Genomic DNA, 22525 nt, shown 5'->3' on the forward strand with positions numbered 1-22525 from the left:
TACTGAAGAAAAAAAAGAAAAAAAAAACATCTGTTAACAAAGACGAAGTGTGTTTGTGTGGATGACTGGTTGACTTGCAGCCATGATACTGACTCAAAGGTCAGCTGAGATTAAGGGAACAGAGGAGTGAAGAAGAAGAAGAAGAAGGGGGGAAAAGGTCTGGTTTCACATGCAGGTGGCTGTCAAGGATGTTTACCTAAAGAGATCATCTCTCTCCCAAATTAGAAATGAACAAAAGTTCAGTTCAGTTCACTCCGACAGACGGTCCAATCTCAAATGGCGACCCTGACTATCCAAACAGGCTGGAGTGTTATTATGTCTACCTCTGTCTTCATATGGGATTTCACTCTTTTGCTTTTATTGCGACTGCAAGAACAGCTTTGCCAGCCAATCGTGAAGGCTCCAATTTTTTTTTTTAAAACTGTTAAATTTAGAGTCAGCACCTTAATCTAAATTTAAAACCATTTCCAAATCGAATTCAAAAAGTTATAAATATTACAGTTTGAGTGGATTTGTGAAGAAAAAAAAACCCTAAATAACTTTGAGAGTGTCAGACAAGCACATTGTTCATTTAAAATTATATACATTTCCAAACTGTCAATGAAATACTTGGCCCCATCTCCATATAAATTCCACTCTGGATGTTTATTGAGGTTGCGTGCAGGTAATTTTATTTTTTTCTTGACTGAGTGGGGACATAAAACAGAGCTGCAGGCTGCAGGCAGGTATGGGTACATTCTGTACCCTAAAGCTTTTTCATAAGTGTTCAAGGCAGCCATAAAAAGATGATATGAACCTACAGTAGTGACATCAAACAAGGCTGAAAACCATTTAGTGCTGAAAGGCCTGCGGCTGCTCTGACTTCTCATGCTAACTGCCAGAGATGTGTATCACCTCAGCTGGAGCCGCTTGGGTGAATTTCACAGTCCTGTTTGATTTTAGAGCTCATACTTAACGTTAAAATGACATTTAACTGTTTCAGCAAACTGCTTTTGAGTCCTTTAGTACACGTTGTTCTAAGTTTAGGTTAATTGTATATATATATCTCACAACTGTTGCTGGTAATGTTGGTTTTTGGTACCACAGTGAAGCAGTGGATTTTACTGGACAGCTAAATGCAGCTGCATCCTGGGAATGTCCCTGAAGCTGTAAGCTGTTCTGGGAGATTCCCACAAGCCAACAAGGGCAATTCCCTGACTTATTTATCTACACTCAGCTGAGGCTAGGTTACAATGCTCCCACAGAAAAGAGATGAATCTACAAAATAAAAACAACAGAGTCCAGTTTCCTGAAATTAAGGTCATATTTTCACACTGGTTTTCAATAAAACAAAGACGGGCTTTAGACTGTTTGAGTTAAGTGCGGCTGCAGTGTCAAGTCATTTCAACAAGTTATTACTGACTCACAGGCAGCATACAGATGTGTTTGTATAACAAATGTCAGAACAAGTTTTTTTTATGAATGCATTCCAGACTTTTTTGTGGGAATGAGAAGATGCTAACTGCAGTAAAAAAACACACACACAAATGTTTTTTCTTTGTGTAGACAGCTTTGTGAGTGAGTAAAGCTTTAGTTAAATTGCTGGTCATTCAATTTACAGGAAGAAATTATTACCACTCCCACAGAAAGATTATACCAAAGCTAAAACCATATTTTTTTCTGGAAAATTGGCTGCAAATATAGTTAAAAAATGGGGAAATGTCGGGCAGGTTATTGCTGAAACCAGCCCATGTTGGACTTTCTATTACTGTCTTCATGGAGCAAAAACACACAGGAGCCACATATGAATGTAAAATAATATACTTTATTATGACCATACATTTCTCAGGATCAATACAATGCACTTTTCTGTTTTGTTTAGTGATGTTTTTGCATGTGGTATTTTCTCTCCAAAGGACAAAGAGGACAAGACAGAAAGATTGTAGCACAGAAAAATGAAATTAAGTTGAACATCGGCTGATGTATGTTGTGGCTGAGAGCACAGAAGGGAGCTGAGAGATGATAAATCAGACCTCTGATATTACTGTCCCAATTATTTTGTGTGTGTATTACTAAGAATCCAGAAGTCTAATGGATTAAAAAATAAAATAACAGCCAAATTGCATCTTTGAAATATATGTAGGCACAAATCCGCTACTGATAAACTCAAAAAATCTCAATTTAGAAACATTCCCATGCAAAAAGACCTTAAAGGTGATTCCCATTTTAAAATGAATCTAAGTGAGATCTAAATATAGCTGATGCTTCACGTTGGACTCTATACTGTAAATGTGACCCTGGTTCTTTTTGTGTTGCCTGGGCAGACAGATGGTTTAAAAGGATCCCTGCTGAACGTCCCTCTCACCAGACTGACAGCATGAGCCACAGCTTCACCGTGAAGCAGCAGGACTGTGCACAGAAAGCATGTTGGAGAGTGGAAGTGGAATAATAGTCGAAACATAAAATGAATGATTTAATTAAAAGGCAAACCCCAGGAATTTATTTTCTAGTCTAAATTCTGCTGTCTCTTGTTTTGCATCAGGAAAATGCACTTCTGTTGGAAATAACATTTGATTTAAGATGATTCTGTAAAAATGCTGATATGATTTAGATAAAAGGGAAACTGTCAATCAAAATTTCACATATTTTTTCCATTTGTTTTTAAAAAAAAATTGGATTTTTAAAGTAAGATGGTATATGATAATTTGAGATGGACATTATGACAATGTTTGTGTAGAGATGGGTTGGATGTGTAGGAAATACATGACCGAAAACATACAATTTGAAAGTCAGATCTGCACCAAATTAAATGACTGTCTGTCTTTAAGTCCTCTGGAGAAAAGTTTCAACAATGTAGCCGACTGTCTATTGGAGGAGCAGGGTGATGAACAAATGAGCATACATTACAAAATAGTCTCTTTACACATAAATATCAAATACAAAGGCAGATGAGAAATAGCCTTGTTTATGTCAGTAAAGCTTTTGACCATGCAACGTTCAGTATCTTTAAAAGAAAATAAACAAAAAAAAAAAACACCAAAAAATCATGAACACAGCTTAGTCCACCAGAGACAAAAACAATGTCAAATATATACACAAAATAACAAAAATAACAATATCACTTTTTTCTGCAAGAGCACGATTTTATCATATATTTTACAGCTAAAGTTGTACCATTAGTCCAGCACATTAAGATGTGTACAGGTAGCTTGAAGGGAGGAAAAGCGACTATTGCTACAAGTCAACACTACGAGGTCATCGGAAGTATTTAAATACGCCATTGAAATATAAGCTGTAAAAATAATATACTCCGAATACATTTATATAATTATATACATATACATATAGGTTAAATACTGATCATTCTGAATCCCTGGATTGCTGAAAACGTCCTTTGTCGATTTAGGCAGCTAACTAAGTCGTACTAACTGAAGCTCTGTGCTAACAGTTTCCACTGCTGCTCTGAACATTGTGCTTCACATTTGGCTGCGTCTATTTCACGGTTTTTGCCAAAAAGCTGGGAGAAGCGAGAAGGGTGACTGGTTGGTGGGTTTTTGTTTTTTTTAAAGGAGTAGTTTGACATTTTGGGAAATATACTTATTCACTTTCTTGCCAAGAGTTAGATGAAAACATCGATATCGCTCTCATGTCTGTCGGTTAGGTATGAAGTTGGATCCAGGGACCTTGTAAAACTGCAATTTTTCATTTTTATACTTCTGTTTTTGTACAGATGAGATGTAATATGTTAACTAGTGAGCTTTAGAGGTACTGGTGAAGATTTTGTTTTTTACTTTTGGACTAGAGGTGTGTATGGGAAAACCTGTACAATATGCAACATTGATACAGAAACGCAGATCTGATCCGAATTCTGCATGAAATCCAGAAAAAAAGTATTTTTAATGTCTAAAACTGATCCAATGAACCCATTTCTCTCTTCGCACTCTTGTGCCTGAGGCCTCTGGGTAAGACAGTTTATGTGACAGTCAACACAATACGAGTAGTGTTAGCAGCTAATGCTACTTCTGGTCCCTAGCTCCTCCTGGTTGAAGGCGAACTTGAAGCTGTTTTACGTATAGGGACATGCACCTGTACAGCAAAAAATCCCAAAATTCAGAGGGATAACACTGACCCAGGAACTGAGGTGCATAATATCCAGTTAGCTGCATTTTAGCGAGAGAAGTAACTAGCTAAAAAGTGATCAGGTATATCAATGCCCACTGCTGTTGATACGGCAGAGGACATCATTTTCTAAGATATTTCTGATTCAGTATTTGAAATAAAAGTTGAGAAAACAATCAGTTTAATCAAATAATAAATTTATTATAATGAAAAAATTCTAATTGACTGAATCAAATAATTTTGAATCATCTTTGAATCGCAAATTTAATTGTATTGTTTTTGTACCGCGTTGTGGACTGTGTAACGTTAGAGATACATATTATATCAAGATGGAGCGATAAGCTAGCTGTTTCCCCCTGCTTCTAGTCTTTATGCTAAGCTAAGCTAACCGTCTCTTGGCTGTAGCTGAGACATAACGTTCCCAAAATGTCAAACTGCTCCTTTAAAGCGTAAACTGAATATGATGCCACATGAAACACGTGTTCTCTCTTTTTAGTTGCTTGCTTAAAATCAAATGTATCTCTACTGTACAGCTTTCTGTGAACAGATGTAAGAGTGCTATTACTCTTATCTCATATCCAATTCTGACAGGTGTGTGTATGCTTGTAGATGGGTGTCTAAACATTGAAAAACCTTACACAAAGCACAAGGTAAATGAATTGTTAAACCCATTTTCTATCATATTCATCCTTAAGAGGAGGTTTCAGTGGCGGCTCTTTCTCCCTTAATTCAGTTCACAGTCAGAATATCACTGCATGAACTATAATGACAATCTACACTACTGCCTGCCTCATAAGTGCATTATTGTTGTACAACATTTAGTGTTTCATACCTCAATAGAAAAGCTCTCTGCTGCCTTAAAGAGGAAATCCGCCCTAAAACAGAATGTATTCATGCTTCTCCTATGATCTTTGCTTTAAAGGAGCACTCCACAGATTTCACACATGAAGTTCAGTACTGGTACTGATCCGTTAGGGACTAACAGTCAGGATATCTCAGTCTTTGTTGCTTGAATTTTGACCATTCTGATCTTAATCTGTCTTAATGAATCTCCCAATCTTATGGAAGTGCTATTGAGCACCTCAATTTAATAAATAGTGAGTTTACAAGCTAGAAACTAGATGAAACTACAAGCTAGAAACTTTCTCCCATTCAACTCAAAAGACCTACTGTATGTTCTGATCAGTAATAGTGGAGTTCAAATTTTCCTTCCTTGTCCGTAGTTCTGGCAGCGAAGTTTTGTTTTCTTTGCATATTTTCTCATTCATTCAATTGCTTAATTACATATTTTTGTTGGAAACTAATTCTTAATTGAAAGGTCTAATGCACCCCAGATTTTTTCCTACCACAGAAAAGACGTGGAAGTGCTCCATGTCCAAACGCTCCTTCAGAGAGACATGCCAAGAAGACACGTATAGGAATCTTGGAAAGTGGTCAATTTTATGAACTGGATATCTTCACGAAATAATATATACCAGTAACTGTGCTCTGATATTAGTATGATTGATCATAAACTTACACCAAACTTGTACCAAGGTAATTACCTGATTCGTACCTGCTAGAAAAAAAAAATTCAATAGCTTATTTCAATGTGAAAACAGCACCAGCTTGTGAAAAGTGCAGGTGTAGCACCCAACTCTTCTTCACATCAGAGAGGGTTGTTGATTTTAAGATCATAGGAGGGGATGCAGTATGTTTCAGGGTGTATTTTCCTCTTGACGTACCACCTTCACACAATTAAGGCACCTTTTAAACCCCTGAGGGGTCAATGGGTTCTTCTAATAAGAAGAGAAGCAACAATAACAACATGGAACACAAAACCGGACTGAAAAACAAACCGACAACATGAAGTAAGACAGTCGACAAAACAAAAGGAAAATAAAAACATGAAGGAATGTCTATGGGTAAGGTACAAACACCAGAAGTGCCCAGTTAAGTTTCTTCTCATCTCATACTTTAGATTTTTACAGCGTCACCGTGCGCCATGCTGCCGTGTTGTCATCGCAGGATCTCCATGGAAACACTGTGGCTATATCTTGAAGCACCTCGATTGGTTAAGAAGGTCTTCCCCCAACCTCATCAGGCTTTGTGAGAGTGTTTGAGTAGATATGTGTGTAATAGGAGTCAGTATCCGACATTAAGCTTGTTCTTGTTGAGCTCTCTCTCCAGGTTTCCTATCAGAGTGTCGATGCTCTCCTGCAGGTCTCTCAGGTTGACCCTGTTGCTTAGCACGGGGCTGATATCCTGGATCTTCATGTAAGCCTGGTAGGTGTGCTCCTTGGGCAGCCGTGGGGGCAAGATGTGGTCACACACCCTTTCCTCCTCCTCCTCCTGCTCCTCTTCCTCAAACAGCTGCCTGTTGCCCGAACCGTCACTCTCTTCTTGCTTCTCCTCGTCCTCCTCCTCCTCCTCCTCCTCTTCATGCTTTTCCTCCTCCTTCACCGCCTCCTCTCTCAGAGGTTGCTCCTGCTCGGCGGGATCAGACGCTTTACCCTCCTCTGTGTCCTCAGGCTTCTCTTGCCTCTCCTCAGCTGCCTCTGTATCCTCGGAGGGCACATCGTCATAGTCCGCCTCCTCTTTGCTGGGAGGCAGCAGCATTTCACATGGGAAGTAGCTCTCGCCGCAACCGCTCCAGTCGCCGGCGTAGCGGTTGCTCGGGCTGTCCAGACGCCCCGGTTTGGGCCGCAGAACGCCCACCATCTCTGCTTCGCTGAGGTTCAGTACCTGGGGGCGCTCTTTTCTCCGTCGTAGAGGAGGAGCTGACATCAGGTCAGAGGAGGCCGCAGGAGTCTGAGAGGAGGACTGAGCATTTGGGTCTATAACTGAGGTAGCAGACAGGAAGAGAGACAAAAGACAAATACAGTTATTCAGATGTAAATAAGTTATTTAAACTAGAATCCTTAAAGGGTCAGTTCACCCAAATTACAACACACAAACTCTAGTGGTATCTAGCCATGCAGATGTTTTTATTTTTTTGTTTTATTTACCCAAGTTTTGAGACATCTGTCTCTGAGATGCTGCTACCCTTGTAAAATAAAAATACTTCCGGAAACTGTAACAGCAAGACCTCTTACACAATTACATAATTGTCATGGGGCATGTTTCTTTAGTAAACACTGACAGACTGGGACAGGATGTGGTACATGTGGAAAGACACACAGCTCTTGAATTTTTCAGTGCTGTGAGCGCCACCTCGATTGTTTTCTTTTTAGGGTCATAGATATCTACAAACATGGTCAAGAACCATACAGCATTAGGGGTAAGTGAGAAAGTATGCTTTTATGTGACTTGTGTGAACCGACCGTTAAAGTGTTACAAGTCCGCTTGTGGTGACTTCATGAGAAACCAAACATGCTTTGACAACAGTAAGCCTTTCTATGTAACATAAGTGATTTCAAAAAAGCCACAGGTTTATCTAAACTTGAGTGAACCTCTAACAGGGCCACACACATAAATCTGTCAGCAGTGAGTTCAACAAGTTGCTCTGATATGTGACACACATCCTGCAAAAGTAACCAATATATGAACATGCCATGCCATGCTCAAAGTCAGATAAACACATGCTGGAGTCACACCACTGCACTCTGTGACTTTGATTCCATCCTTCGATACTGTTTGTTATCAACTGTTGACTGAACCAAACTTAAAAATTAACTAAACTGAAACCCTGTTTGGAGATTATGAAAGAATCATCTGACTGCACTACAAAAAAGGGAACAGTGAGCACTCCAACACAACCAGCGCAGTCCGGTTACCTGTCTCTGTCTCTCTGTGTACCTACACTTGTTGACACCGCTAGCTCTCCCTTACTGGATCGGAAAGGGGGGGAAAAAAAGCGTTAACAGTTAGGGCTACATATCATGTACAAGAGGTACAATATAAAAGAAAAATCAATTCTTATTTTGTTTCTTGGGTGTGTTTTTCCAGAAGTATTTTTAGCCTAACAGCATACAATCCTTACATAGGTTCAAATAAAAATGATCATGTATTATGAAGCCTGTTGTTTTTTTGACTCCAGTTCATTCATCAGGAGTGGTTGTCGCTGATACGGTATTTATGTGCACCACTTGCATGCCTTGCAACTATCTTGAGGCTAAAAACTCAAGCAATTATCACCTAAAACAAACAGAAATTATCCTCCTTTAAGAGACACCATGTTATTTGATTTCAGACATGATTCACTGACAACAAAAACACTGCAACTTGTGTTACCGAGACAAAAGGCAAAGTGTTTTTCTTGTTATGATTTTCGAAAGGTACTTTGAACACGGCGCTACTGGTGGATTTTTAAGTGTTATCTCAGCAAACAAGCACATTACCAAGAGCTCTAACCAGATCTGCTCACACAAACGACACGGTTTACATTGAGAATATGTGCAGCGATTTTGCAAACACGATACTTCCTCATCCACACACGTATTCTCATGCTCTCTCTCACACGTCCTGGAAATAGTGTCAGTGTTTTTTTTTTGCTGACTGTCAGACATCCTTGCACTTGCTCTTAGACATGCAGGGTTTGGGTATACGTGTGAGAGGCGTGAAGAGGCGGCTGAAAATATCCCATAATGATTGTGAAATGTTAGGGTGAAGCTACAGGAGCTCAGGGCTAAGGTTTAGCCTGGAATGCCTTTAATTACAGTCCGGGCGTTCTATGCTGTGAGCCGGGGAAGATGGCAGGATGGAGATGTCACTGGGGATGTAAACAAAGGCTTTATTTACACCCTCAGTGACATCTCCGTTCTGCCCTCTTCCCCAGCACATGGATAAATTTCACATTTGATGTCAAGGAAAATAAGACCCTTTTAAACCGCGTAGAGCGACGATCACCGATAAAAACACGACGAACTTGAAGCGACATCTGCAGACGAGTCATTCCGAAATTCATGCAAAGGTGAGCACACTCAAAGCTCAAAGAAACTGATTAGAGAAGTGAATGACTCAGAGTTGCTAATCTTACATCGTTAATTAAAAGACTGATTGACAATCACACCGACATGTCAAAAAAAACATAACGTTAAACTCAATGTTCATGTTAACTTAATGTTACTAGTAATGTTAGACATATGACAGGAGAAAGGTGCAGACATGTAGGATAGAGACAACCTGGAGCTGCATGTGAGTGTTTATGAGTAAGACAGGGGAGAGGAGAGAAAATCAGATTTTTTTTCCCCTTATTCAACCCCACATATACAGAAGACCTCTAATGACGAGGACCAGTGAGTGCAAATCAAGCTAGTGCATCACAGCAGGATATTTCAACAGCTCCTCTAAGTGCTTCTAAGTATAAAAGTGGCTCTAAAGGTCACAACGACTGAAGATGAGGACTTTGTTCTAATGATGGAGACAGTAGAGAGTAGGCCTAATGCTCATCGGTGTTATCTTGTTATTGTCTGAGATGGACTTGTATTGTAACACTACAACTCTGGACTGAAAGCTTTGTCAAGGTTAAAACAGGTCATTAGAGACACTAGCTAGTAGCCAGGTGCAATGAGCTGCAGAGTAATCTCTCTGCCAAAAAAAGACTAGTATGTTCCAATCTCTAAAAGAAAACATCTTTGAACCTGTACTTCACTCAGCTAATTGCAATTATGGGATTTACAGATACTGACATATTCAGCTGCTGCACTTAGTTTCTCTCCCTCTCTCTCTCTCTGTTGCTTCCACAGCTGATGTGAAAGGAGGGTGGAGGTTGCTCAACTTCAGCGGTGAACAGAATTGGTTCAATGTGGGAGTTGGAGGATGCAGTTAAATTTAGAGGCTAGACCAGACACAGAGTCAGTTCTTCTTCAGACATCAATCAGCAGTTCTTGTTAAAGCTGCAGGTTATGGGGGGGGCGCTTTGAATCTATCAGGGATAAAGTCTGTCCAACCAGGTGTGAGGAAGACATGGCAGAGATTTTTCAAAAGGCTGCATGCATGTGCATTTTGAAAAACGTGTGAAACAATGAGACAGACGTAAAAGATCATCACTCTGAAAAAGTGCTTCCTTTGAATTAAGATCAGTGGTCTTCGTCTTGGAAAGAGGACTGTGCGTGTTTTAATTTGTATAACAGATTTTCAAACAGTCTCATAACCTCAACATTTATTCAAAAACATTATTAACCCACAGACAAAATATGTTTTTCAACTACAGTTAAAATTGTGGATTTTCACAAGTCTTTTCAATCTGCATACACTCTTCAATTTTGTAAAGTTCAGGGTTATTTTCTCCAGTATCTGAGTTCTCATGTGCACCACGGCAGCTGCTGACTGGTTCATGCATTAATCAGAGACGGGGTTAACAGAAATTCTAAAAATGTAACACCTATGGTAAAAAAAATATCAAATTAGCTTCTGTGACCAACACAGATTTTACACTGCCTACAGCTCCTTTTCATCATTCTCAGCTCCCTCCTGAGTAATCTCTGGGTTCCTTCATATCTCACACTGAGCTGCAGCTGGCAGACAACAGCTGGGAAGGCAGACAGATGACCTGTGCTGACAGAAGCTGGTACTTGGTATCTGTCCTTGGCTGGTGATTTATCTTAAGACAGGGGGCCACGCCTCGAAAGTTTGGTTTACATTGGGGCTTACTGGCTTGGCTCTGATTGGCTCAGTCTGCCATGATGAAGCACTCTGTGGAGAGTTTCATCTTTGAGGGGCCAACAGATGGTGGCCAATAGCTATCAAATGTTGTTGTGCCAGTGGTGGATAACCTCAACGATCAAAGCAGCCTCTAACAGTCCTTTGTAGAGCAAACCGCGGAGCTGGCAGTGATTTGTACACGACCCTCAGGCAGAAGGCTGGTGTATATATATACAGACGTATTACCATATATAACCTGAACGTAAATAAGATTGTGTTTCAAGCCAAAAAATACCTGTAGAACTGTATTTAATATCTAAAAATGTACTCCATAGAACAAGCAATTACCGGGCCAGAGCTGCAGTAGGTAGTGCAGGACTTCGATGTGCTTTTTGAAGTGCAGCGCGCTGGCCAGTTCCTCAGAGTCGATGAAGACTCGGTTGGTGTGGCAGGACGCTTCCTGACGCTGGCTGAGCAACACCGGGCCGAAGCACACCGCCAGGTTCTGACACGTCATCTTGTTCACTTCCTGGTAGGACGCCACCAACTTTAGGTGGTCAAGAAGCTTCCGCAGTGTCATCTGATATATATGCACACACACACACACGTTCACACACAAGTGTGCAAACACAGACAAATAAGACATGTTATTATTATGATTAGGAGTCCTGCCAACAGCCGCAGAGCCAACAAGCTGTTTGAGCTGTAAAAAAAAAAAAAAAAACTACAGTGTTTCTTCTAAGAATAAAGAAAACATTTCACTTGTTCCAAATGAGACAAAATTTTAATGGAGCAATGGAAAAAAGCTGACTGTCTGCCTGGAAAAATGAAGTGAAGGAGGCCTTCAAAATATTATTCCAAATGGGAAAACTGGGCAGGATTTCTCAAAACCCAAGTTTCTGTCATCTGAGCATTATAATATCCTGTTTACTGTAAACAGTATACAGCGTTTGACATTTGAAATGTTCATAACTGAGAAAATAGTTTGTCTTTCAATAATGCTTGATCTCAAATACAAGAAAACATCAGTGAAACAACTTGTTGACAGTGAGTTTCATAAATCTGTCTCATTTTCACTCCCACTCGCAGCTGCAACTTACTGTCATCATCACCTGTGTTTTCACTAGAGCCAATAAATTCAATATACTGGTGACAGCATATACTGTATCTCAGCCAATAACTAACAAGAAATTGCAGTACAAAAATGACAAAAGATACCTTTTAAGTAGTTTAGAAACTGTCAGTACATATTTGGTTACAGTTGGATCCAAACATATTTACATATGTTTATGTTATGTGTGTGCTCATAACTCAGCTGCTATATCACATTTTTAAACCTGAAAATGATACCTTGCAGGCTTGTGGACACTAATATCGCCCAAAGTGAAAGCCTACATAATAGAAGTTAAACAGTAGTAATCTGTAACATTATCATCATGACCATCATTATCTATTCCACAATTATCCCTTTCAAAACCACGTCTCTCTGACGATATTCTAGCACCATGATCAGTGTCAGTGCGTCTTCCTCACCCTCTCCACCTCCGGCAGGTTCTCCAGCAGGCTGACGGTGTGCTCCGAGTCGGCCTGGTCGTTCTCACAGCCGCCCGCTCCGATACGCAGAGGTCTCACTGCCATAGACTCCAACACTGCCTCGTACAGATGCTTGGTGATGAGAGGGTAGGGCAGCTCTCTCAGGTAGTCCTTCAATACCCCTGAAGAGAAAGACACAAAAGTAAGAAGACACAGCATGAGAAAAAAACTGCAAAACAGTGAATGGATAAAGCAATTTGTTGCATCATAGCTGAGGGTTATTCCAGTTTCCCACACTTGAACTGAGAATAACCTCTTATCCTCCACACAGGCAGCTTTAATACCTGACAAATCACTAACAATATATCATTATCAAGTGTTGTCACTGACATCAACAGCTTTTCTTTCCCCTCTCTTTGAAATCTAGCGCAGTCCCTTGGCTGCAAATTGCAGTTCTATTGTTTCCACGGGCGATCCTGTGGCGTCTGCTGAGATGCCTGATTGGAGTCAGGCGTGACTCTGCAGCCAAAAGTGCTGGGTGGGTTGGGGAAGGGGGGTGGGGGGTGGGGGGGGGGAGCTGGTGTCTGTGACTGCGCGTTCACACCTGTGACTTCAGCCTCCCAGAGTTCAGACAAAAGCTACAGGAAAACATGAAACCCCACGCTGTCTGTCTCCACTAAGCCCCTGAAATATTGCTGCCATGTCTTTTCATCAAAGGCAAATGGAGGAGGGGGGGGGGGCGGGGGAAGAAAAAAAAGAATAAATACAGGAATAAAAAAGGCTTCTGGCAGTGTGACAGCTCTTTGTGGTGAGTGTCTGTTCTCTTTCCCCTCCTGCATGAAGCTGGATCGGTTTTCAGAGAAGGCTTGGGGGGGGGGGGGGGTGTAATCAGTGATATTGGTTAAGCTCCAAAGTGATACACACTGAAGGTTTGTGTATGAAAAGTAACAAGATGAATCACTTTATAACTCTGGAGCATCACTCTCACTAGGATGATCAAATGACCTGCAAACAAAGCATGTTGTTCATCAAACCATTGAGAGATGCGGAGGACATGATAGGCTGTTTTCGATGGTGCTAAATACAACCGTAACCTTAGTTTGTTCAAAAAGAAAAAGGTTTGATCGCTGACTTGACATCTGCCAATCTACAACAAAAAAATGAGCAACAAATGAAGTGATGCCCGCAAGTCATTTCAGGCAGGTAACTAATATACTCTGCTCAACATAATTAATATAACCACACTGAATCCGTACAGTGTATCCACACCGCAACAAACGCTTGCCGACGCTCGACTGCCGACAGTTCAATCACGTCGCTTCAAGGATGGCTTTGTTGAGGAATAATGGCGCTGCTGGTGTTCCACGACGTTGATATCTTATCAGCGGTTGGCCTCAAACACACACTTGAAGCCAGAATAAGAAATATCCTGCCCTTGCTGTCAGCAGCTTTGGACCATAGCAAGAAAAAAAGGTTTATTTGCCTCTGAGATGCCAGAGATCACTGCTTTTCTACACCGAGCGCTTGTGCTAACGTGTTTATCATATGATTTCTTGGCTCTGTTCATTGCTCTCCTTGCGGGTGATGTTTCGGTGTCTGCTGGATGCTAATTTCTGCTCTTACGTTGCCACATTTACCTATACCGTGTCTTGTGTTAATTGTGAATTCGGTTCTTGCTTTGGCATACGCGTTATGATGTTTTTCATGCTGCTGATTTATGTAGTGGTGTTCCTCTGGAGCCATTAGCCATTATGTCTTTTTTGACATGTAAACAGACTTTGATGTGTAAAACCAGCGTAGTTCCCCTTTAAGCTTAATTATCATCTGCTTATCTATGTAACATAACATTCCCTAAGAACAGACAGACTCCAACCCATGAAGATATGTGATTTAGACATAAGTATGGTAATAATTATCTTCTCCACAGCTGACATGTCCCATCAGCCTTCAAGGCAACGTGTTGGGTTTAGATTTATCCATCTCAGTTCACTGGATAACACTGTATTTCTCACAATGATTAGAGGTGTCTTGTAAGAGAAGGGTGTCAGAAAACTGTAAAAGGATGAATACAGGGAAAAATTTTGCCACATATTTATGGTATAAACAATAACTGCACGTTTTTGGTATAAAAACAGCTAGAAAGACAAATATATCTTTATGAATGGCCATTCTGTTGGTAGTAATTCCCAAAGTACTGATACAATCTCAGCGTTTCTGATTAGGATGCTGAAAATAGGAGCTCCTACTTTATCATTTCTACATCGCTGGATTCCCTCTTACTCACCCGAGGTGTTTTCTGCTTTGCCTCTTCCCTTCTATTTACAGCAAACTACAATTCACCGTAAATCCACCAACATCTCCTTTAGACTCAGCGAGGAGGACGGAGGGCACAACTTAATACGCTCACTCTTTAATCCCAGTAAGTCCCAGCTCTGCTCTTTAAGGGAGCCTGAGGCTTAACACTTTTCAGTCTTTTCCTAACTGGCATTGTGGTTCCATCACACGTTAATCTTTGGAGAATAAAGTGGACGAACAAATGCTTGAAAATGAACCTAGAATTTCAGATGTGCGATGACACATTCGAATTTCCAGTCTTTCTTTCCGACAGATAGGCGTACGTAAGATCCTTTGAATATAGGATTAGAGAGTGAAAGAAGGATCTAAATTCAGTTCACTGTAACACCAGTCTCAGATTAGCACTGGGTTCAGTATCTGCTCACTGACAGCATCATTACAATGATGTATGTAAACATATTAAGCATTACTTTTACAGAGCAAACCCTGCATCATTCACAATACCAAGAAATATTTTATAAGAGGATATCTTATAACAATGCAAGCTAAAAATGAAAAATTATAACATTATATGAATGGTTGTCATCATTTAAAAAGTTTCTGAGTTTCCCACTTCTTCTACTTTCTTTTAACAAACATTTCCACTAGGGATCAGCTGTGACTTATTTACACAAAACAGTGTCTTTGTCAATGTCGTTAGAAAAGCCCCATGTTACCTTACATAACAAGACTAAGACTGTACAGATGTACTAGCTATTCTCTGACGAGACACAGTGATGTCAGCGTGTCTGTGTGCTCATGCTTAAGCAGGTACGACCTTTACCGTGTTCACCGTTTCAGTTTAGTGTGTCAGCATGCTAACGTTTTCTAAATAGCACCAGACACAAAGTACAGCTGAGGCTGAAGGGAGCGTCATTAGTTTAAAATGTTGATCGGATGATGTCATTAGACGAAGCATTAAGGGATCGCCAAAGTGATTACAATTCATCCTGAGGAGATATTTTACTCAAAACCACAAATATGAACCTCATGGTGGCGCTAGAAGAGAAGTCAAGGGATTCATCCTTTGGGGAACATGAATATCTGTACAAAATGTCCTTTTTGTACACACATTTTATTGAGATATTTCATTGGACTACCTGATATTGCCATCCCTTGAGCCACGACGCTACCATGGTTAAAATGATCCCAATGAGTTTTGGGACTTTTATGCTCTTTGCAATTTGTTTTTTTTAATTGATTTGTTTGTGTTTTCTACAGTTGCACTTGTATTTTTTGTATTGCATTGTTTATATATGTCATATAAAGGGAAATCAGGGGACAAACATTAAGAATTAGACTATAAACGCTATGATATGTGGCATTAGACTGTTTGATGGTTGTTCTATGCTGTGTATCTGTCATTAAATGAATCAAACAAAATGATAATATACTGGGTCAAAATAAGTGGTTTGTCACAGCTACTATCTTCACACAAAAAAAAAAAACCTGTGTTTTCCTGCTTTTGAAGCCCCTCCACAACTCTTTCCTCTGAACTCTACACGAGATTCAACAAGTCCTGACACACATACACACACACGCACACATTTTGCATTCCTGAGTCAGTCAGGGATGCTTCTAAAGAAAAACAACACATGCCCAAAGAAGTACATTGGCGTTCTATGTCAGCCCTCCAATCTCAGGTAGACGTGCACAATGACAGCGGAGTCAGACTTTGATAGGATGTTTGAGGCAAACATGCACTTAAAACTCCATAAATGCGCCACATGTCCCCTTTGCCCTGTGAGCCTGCGCAGGTGATTTATAGCGATATGTTTCCATTTTGTTTGTAGTTCTTATTACCATCCTTGAAAGTGTGTGTTATCATTTATCTTCATCGGGTTTGGAGTAAAATCTGGTATGAGCATAGTGTGATAAGGACATATAAACACGGGATACATTCACTCTCCTTAACGCTTTCTTAAACACGCTGATTTCCAAAACAGATTACATGGAAATGCTGTGTGAACGTCCTCCGGCTTCCTGTTGTCAATCTGAGCCGAGACTTCACTGAGATAATAATAATCTGCTTGTTTCATCGCAGGAAAAACAGATTGCCTGGAAGCAGAAATTAGCCATGTGTTTTTATCCTTATCTCGGCGAAGCAAAGACTTTTTGTTAAGCGGGTGTGCAAATAAAATGCAGAGAGGTACCACTTGACTTGTTTTTTTTTTTTCTCCTCAAAATGGAAACTCAAGCATGTTAAACCCTCTGACCCTGCGTGTGCTGTGAGGCAGATCATCTAGACACAACAACAGCAGGATTGTTTCACATTAGCATCGCCTCTTGAAACAAAACATCCTTGTAATGCCTCACATGCAGTATATGAAAACACAAACATACACCCCATGTTTAGGTTCTTTCTACTTCCATAATTTTAAATATACACCAGTAACTCTGTGTACGTGCGTGTGCACATGTGCTCGTGTTTGCCTGAAGTGAGGAGAATACAGCCATTCAGGTAAATCATTAGCCTGCTATGAGTCACTGCTTGTGTTTACTTTTGTGTCTTAGCCCCTGTTAGTGTCCCACACACACACACACACACACACACACACAAACACACATACACGCTCAGTGAAACATGAACATGATCACGCACGCAAACACTCCAAACACACACAAGGTCATGGACTCAGGGGTTGAACAGGTGTGCCTTCCCTGCAGGTGCTTCACTTTCTTTCACAGCCTAGCTGACAACACGCACACGCTGAGTGTCTGCTCGCTCACATTTTAATCATTACGGCTTTTGGCTTTGCACCAGCGGACCACTATACATTTATCACCGCCCACACGAATGACTGATAAAGAGTGATAAACAGCAGAATAGTCCTGCAATCACAGGCAGCTCAGAAATAAACAATGCTTCAATATCATGCAATTACAGCTACTGATAAGAGCAGCTAAACTATTTTCATGTAAATATTTTTTTTGTTTCTTTTGAATTCAATGTTCCAAATGTGCCACCAAACACTACAAGGCACACAATGCACTGGGGCATGGCTCTACCTTTGACCTCTTGTTCAAACAAAGCGGAAGGTCACTCCTCTTGTCAGTGCTGCAGTCAACGCCTCGCCTGGAGAACAAACAGGGGTTTGTTCTCCATACTGCCCCCTCCCTGCTGTCCTGCACGCCCCCACAGTACTGAGGGGGGGGGGGGGGGGATGTGTGTGTCGCTGCCTTGTCCAGTGGCACGGTAAAGCTTCAAACTGTGGTTTCTTCAACTTTTCCGTAGCCCCCAAAACCCCAAAAAATGAGCAAACCCAAGTCCTGACTCTGGAGCTAACACTGGCGCTCTCGTGCTGCATGTGGATTCATCCCAGATACGACTGCAACCCCATTTTCAATTCCTGACACTCACAGTTTAAGGAATATTCTGACACCCACACAGGCTTGGAGCTCTTTGTAAAGTGGTTGCCTGCTTCCCTGGCCTGCCCAGGGTTCAGCTAATCCCCCATGCGTGAGCCAAATACCATCTGTGTTTGTTCGGCAACAAAGGGGGCACTTGTTAATGACTTTCCATGTCTTCACTGGAGTACTGCCGAGGGTGGGGGGCAAAGTAGGGAAGTAGGCTATGGAAAAGATGAGTCGGGCGAGTCGAATTAAAGACCACAAACTAGGATCAATAACCGCACTGAGCTTTTAACTGGCAGGGCCTGGTACACACTGGTTTCATCTTCAAGAGGACAGAGGACGGATACGTGAAGTGGTTTCCCATCACGGGATCACTTTAGAAGGCCAAACAAGTTGAGCTGAGGGTTTAATCATTAGTTAACGTCACTAAACTGTCCTCTGAAACCAAACTTTTCAACTGTGATTGTGCACAAGTTTATTCAACCTGATGATCTGGAAGCTTCTGCTCTAAATAAAACTCTGGAAATACTGAGCGCCACTTGGCTCTGCTGCGGCCGAACAAGTTTTATAAGACTTCACTGACTGTCTTTCATTAACTACTTGAGGAAGCCTTCCTCAGCAGGTATTAGAAATGTCAAATCTATGGATGTACATCATTAAACACAAGCGGTATTCATTTAATCTTCAATTCAAAGTCACCAGCAAGTGTGTTTTGAAATCTTAATATTAGCAGTTATTTCCATTTTTATATTCTTGCATTTGATCTTAACTGAATATTAGAGACGTCCTCCTGATACTGAGTTGCAGTCGCAGAGTCGACATCCACGTCTAAACTGTCTAAAAGCTTCGAAATCCTTAAATTTTAGATTTCTGTTCTTTTTTTTTTGTTTCTTTTTGTAAATATTTAGACAGGTGTGTTGTGCGTTATGTTGTTTTATCAGAGAATCAAATCAATGTTTCCAATATTTGGTATATTCAGCGAAAATTGAAGTAACTGAGAATAATAAGCAGCACTTTCAATACCTATTTAAAAAAAAAAGTAACTGAGAAATGAATTGACCCACAACCCTGGGGGTCATTACATGATTGACAGGAGTTGATGAAGCTATGAAACCCTCTGTTGCACCCTCACATCAGACTCTTTCTATGACCACCTTCCAGAGTGTCAAACAACTTAACCACAGAGCAGAAAGAGTAACCGCTGAAGATAACGTCGTTTGTCTTGATTTCTCACAGCATGCCGCTCGTGTTGATGACACTTTTTAGCTTCTTTGAGTGAATTGTGATTTGAAACAAAAGGACTGCGATTTGAAACAATGGAGGCCCACGCACTGAGCATGTTTTGCAAGCTTCGGATTGAACTCTGACCCCCGGATAATCCCTTTCACTACCTCCGCTTTTAAATTAGCCGTGTGACGCGCCGGCTCTCTTCGCTCATCCGTTTGCTGTTTCGCTTATTAGCTTCTAGTCTGACTCCGCGCTGCAGAGGCTCCATTTTAATCCAATATTCATCTTTATTTTTATACTCTAATTATAAATCTAATTAGAAGGCATTTCTTGTAACATGAGAGGATTACTTTTAAAAACACTGTCAGAAAAAAGTAAAATTAGGTCAATCAACCAGCAGGCTTTTACCGAATGTTTCAAGAAAGACTGTTTTTAAGACTAAACCCATGATTATATCCCATATGGACATTTTTGCAGTGCACACCATAAACCCCTTCGTACGCCTCCCTTCCCCCATCTCTCTGTCCTCTACCACTCACTCCGGTCCATCTGCAACAGCAACTCGCTTGGCAGAGCAAATTTAGGCAGCAAGCAAAAACCAACAATCCACGCTGGTGCTGGCCCTTTTTTTCTAACCCGCTCAACTGTTAACTGTGTTCTTTGCCCTGCCATGCAAATGCATGTGGATCAAAGCAGGCATGATAGGACGACGCCTATACGGGGCCTCCTCCCAAAACCAACAGCAGCTCCTACAATGCCCAGGGGTTTCCATGGTCTTCCTCTTTTTGTGGGAGAAAAAAAAAAAAAATCATGACCAAGTCACTTTCTACAACTTTGTCCCCCCCCCCCCTCCTCCCATCTGTCGCACTGCAGGATTCATTACTCAATCCAGTGACACAGCTGTTTTTGTAAGCTGTGTGAGATGTGCTGTAACTCATTGTTTCCATTTTTAATTTCATAGCCACAGAGCAGAAAGTAGCTGCAACTCCCGAGTGGCGTTTAAATTGAGATTAGCGAAACTGCTTTTGGGACAATCAATCAACTTTCCACACTTACACTACCATCATAATCAGGCTTTATAATTGAGAAAAGAAAAAGTCCGGCTTGAGCAAGTCCCCAGGAACAGCACCCGGCTTTGAAGCTAATTTGACATAGTGGCCAAACCATGTAATTACAACATCACGTGACGCTACTGAGCCCAAAAGACTTTTTCCCGTAGACTTACACTGTGAAAGAGACGTCTGTAAATCAGCGGATACATTTTTTGAGCATCACAACCCCCGCAAAATGACTCATTTCACTATCAGAATTTGATCCATTTGGTTCAATAACATTTCAAAAGTCTATCGTTTTATCCCCGTTTAAGTTAGCCAGAGGGCTAAACGGGAAGTTAGCGGTCTCAGCCGGTGGCAGTCTCTAGTGAGCATGCTCCGTGGGCACATTGGGCCCATAGAGCATGCGCATTATGTTTTCAGGAAGTAGCTTTTTTGGCTTCATGCGCCACTGAGCAGCTTTCATAGGAATGAAAGGGGCCCCGCCTCTGATGCTGTATCCAGTTCTCTTTATACATCCATGGGCTTGACTAGAGAAAAGGGACATTAGAGAGCATGTCTCAACTGTGAACCTGAAGGAGAAAGAATGACCTGAATGTACAGCATGGTCTGATTGGTGTGTGTGTGTGTGTGTGTGTGTGTGTGTGTGTGGGCCCTTCCCTCAGGCACCGCCGGTATGTTGACTGCTGGAATGCTTTTACTACAAACAGCAGACTCACGCACACACAGTCTCTTAGAATTACACATGTGCTGACCTATCAGGAGCGGACACCAGTTCAGACACGTTTACTGGGGCAAGGGAGCGTTTCATTCATTCACTGGATCAATACTAAAAACAGACTTCCATCTGAGTAATGCCCCATTCGTTTTTATTAATGTAGATTTGACACATAGCCATACTCTCCTTACTGAGTCACTCTTCTTCTGTGCGAGTTGTTTAGCTAGTGTCACTTATCGAGTTATTCATCAAAGTGTTTTAGTCTTTTTAGTTGATCCTACTCTCCTTATTGGACTCATTTTTATCCTGTCATTATTTTGAACTGCCTTTTATCAAAGTCTGCCTATTTTTTTTATTATTTATGCTATTTTCTGTTGTTAGTGTGTGTAAGGTAATTTGTAACATTACCTAAGAAATGTGCTCTATAAATAAGGTTTATTAGTAGTAATATAAAAGCAAAAAGTCTAAAATACAGCAAATAATGGTGTTCTGGGAGATACTGAGGCTTAAAACTGTTGATATTATTAAATATAATAAATATTATTGACACCTCACTCATAAAGTTGCTTCCAAAATGTGTAAATGGTCTTAAAAACCTACAAATCTTTAAACTATTGCTTCTTCCTCCTCTTGCTTGTAACAGAACAAGTGAATTGAACAGGTCAAATCAATCAAGACTAGATAGCTTTCACCTGTGATCACCTGTTGGGTCCGTTTCAAGGAGAGCTAATGTTTTGTATACTCAGTATATTATGTAATATCCTGAATGAAGTAGGGGTAAGAGGGTACTGAAACCAGAGGGACGCCAGCCATCAAGTTAAACGACCTATTCCTAATTATACTGAGTGTGTGTGGTGATCCTGAGCTTTGTTGGCGTCTCATGTTCTCCGAGTTACCGGCGATCGGTTTACCTGTGATGACGTTGATGTCAGGATACGTGTTTTCACACAGCTCCACACTGTGGCTGTCTCTCTCAAATGCCTCACGTAGCTCCTTCTTTACGGCTGCGGAGCCACACAGACGGTAAAGACCCACCACCTGAAAACACACACACACACACACAAAAGTAGGTCAAATAAACACGCATGCCTTAACAGTCAAACAGTTGACAGAGAGGCAGACATTTTTACAACCCGATCGATCAAGTCCTACGTCTGTACTCAAACAATGTGCTGGACAGAAGCCAAAACTACTTTCACAGAAAGCCTGTCTTTCAAAACTCATGTCTGTTCTATGATCTATCTCTAAGGAGCAGCAGATTATTTGAACTGTTAACATAAAACAGAGAGGTGTTGTGAGAAGTGTGGTGATCAATTTTATATATTTCAAAAAGCGCCATCAGAATTCCCTTTTTTTATTGGGCACAAAGGGCTAAATGTGAGGCAACACTAGGCGGCTGCTTTGATGGAAGGATCAAACGTACACCGGCAAAAATAAACCGTTCGAAACATTTCTCATGAAAATCCCAGGACAGTTCTTCTATCAGGAGCTTTCACAAATCCTGTGAAGTTGGTTGATTTATATATATATATATATATATATATATATATATATATATATATATATTTTTTTTTTCCTCAATATTATATTTTATGTACTTAATTATACTTGAAATTAAATTTACTTATATTTATATTCATTTCCA

The 22525-nt window shown here is 40.7% G+C and overlaps 1 protein-coding gene across 2 annotated transcripts in view; it reads right to left on the reverse strand.

Moving 5' to 3' along the window:
* Positions 1-1784: 1784 nt before the first annotated feature.
* The window catches only part of syde2 (synapse defective 1, Rho GTPase, homolog 2 (C. elegans)), a 51330-nt gene continuing 30589 nt past the window's right edge, over positions 1785-22525 (reverse strand). For both annotated transcript variants that reach the window (XM_067596366.1, XM_067596365.1), the window contains 4 exons: positions 21792-21918; positions 12196-12377; positions 11011-11242; positions 1785-6920 (listed from right to left, as the gene is read on the reverse strand). In XM_067596366.1, the coding sequence (XP_067452467.1) occupies positions 6223-6920; positions 11011-11242; positions 12196-12377; positions 21792-21918 (1239 nt within the window). In that variant the 3' untranslated portion in view covers positions 1785-6222. The remainder of the gene's footprint in view (positions 6921-11010; positions 11243-12195; positions 12378-21791; positions 21919-22525) is intronic.

The sequence above is a fragment of the Thunnus thynnus genome, chromosome 8 (genome assembly GCF_963924715.1).
Source record: "Thunnus thynnus chromosome 8, fThuThy2.1, whole genome shotgun sequence".
Taxonomy (NCBI): domain Eukaryota; kingdom Metazoa; phylum Chordata; class Actinopteri; order Scombriformes; family Scombridae; genus Thunnus; species Thunnus thynnus.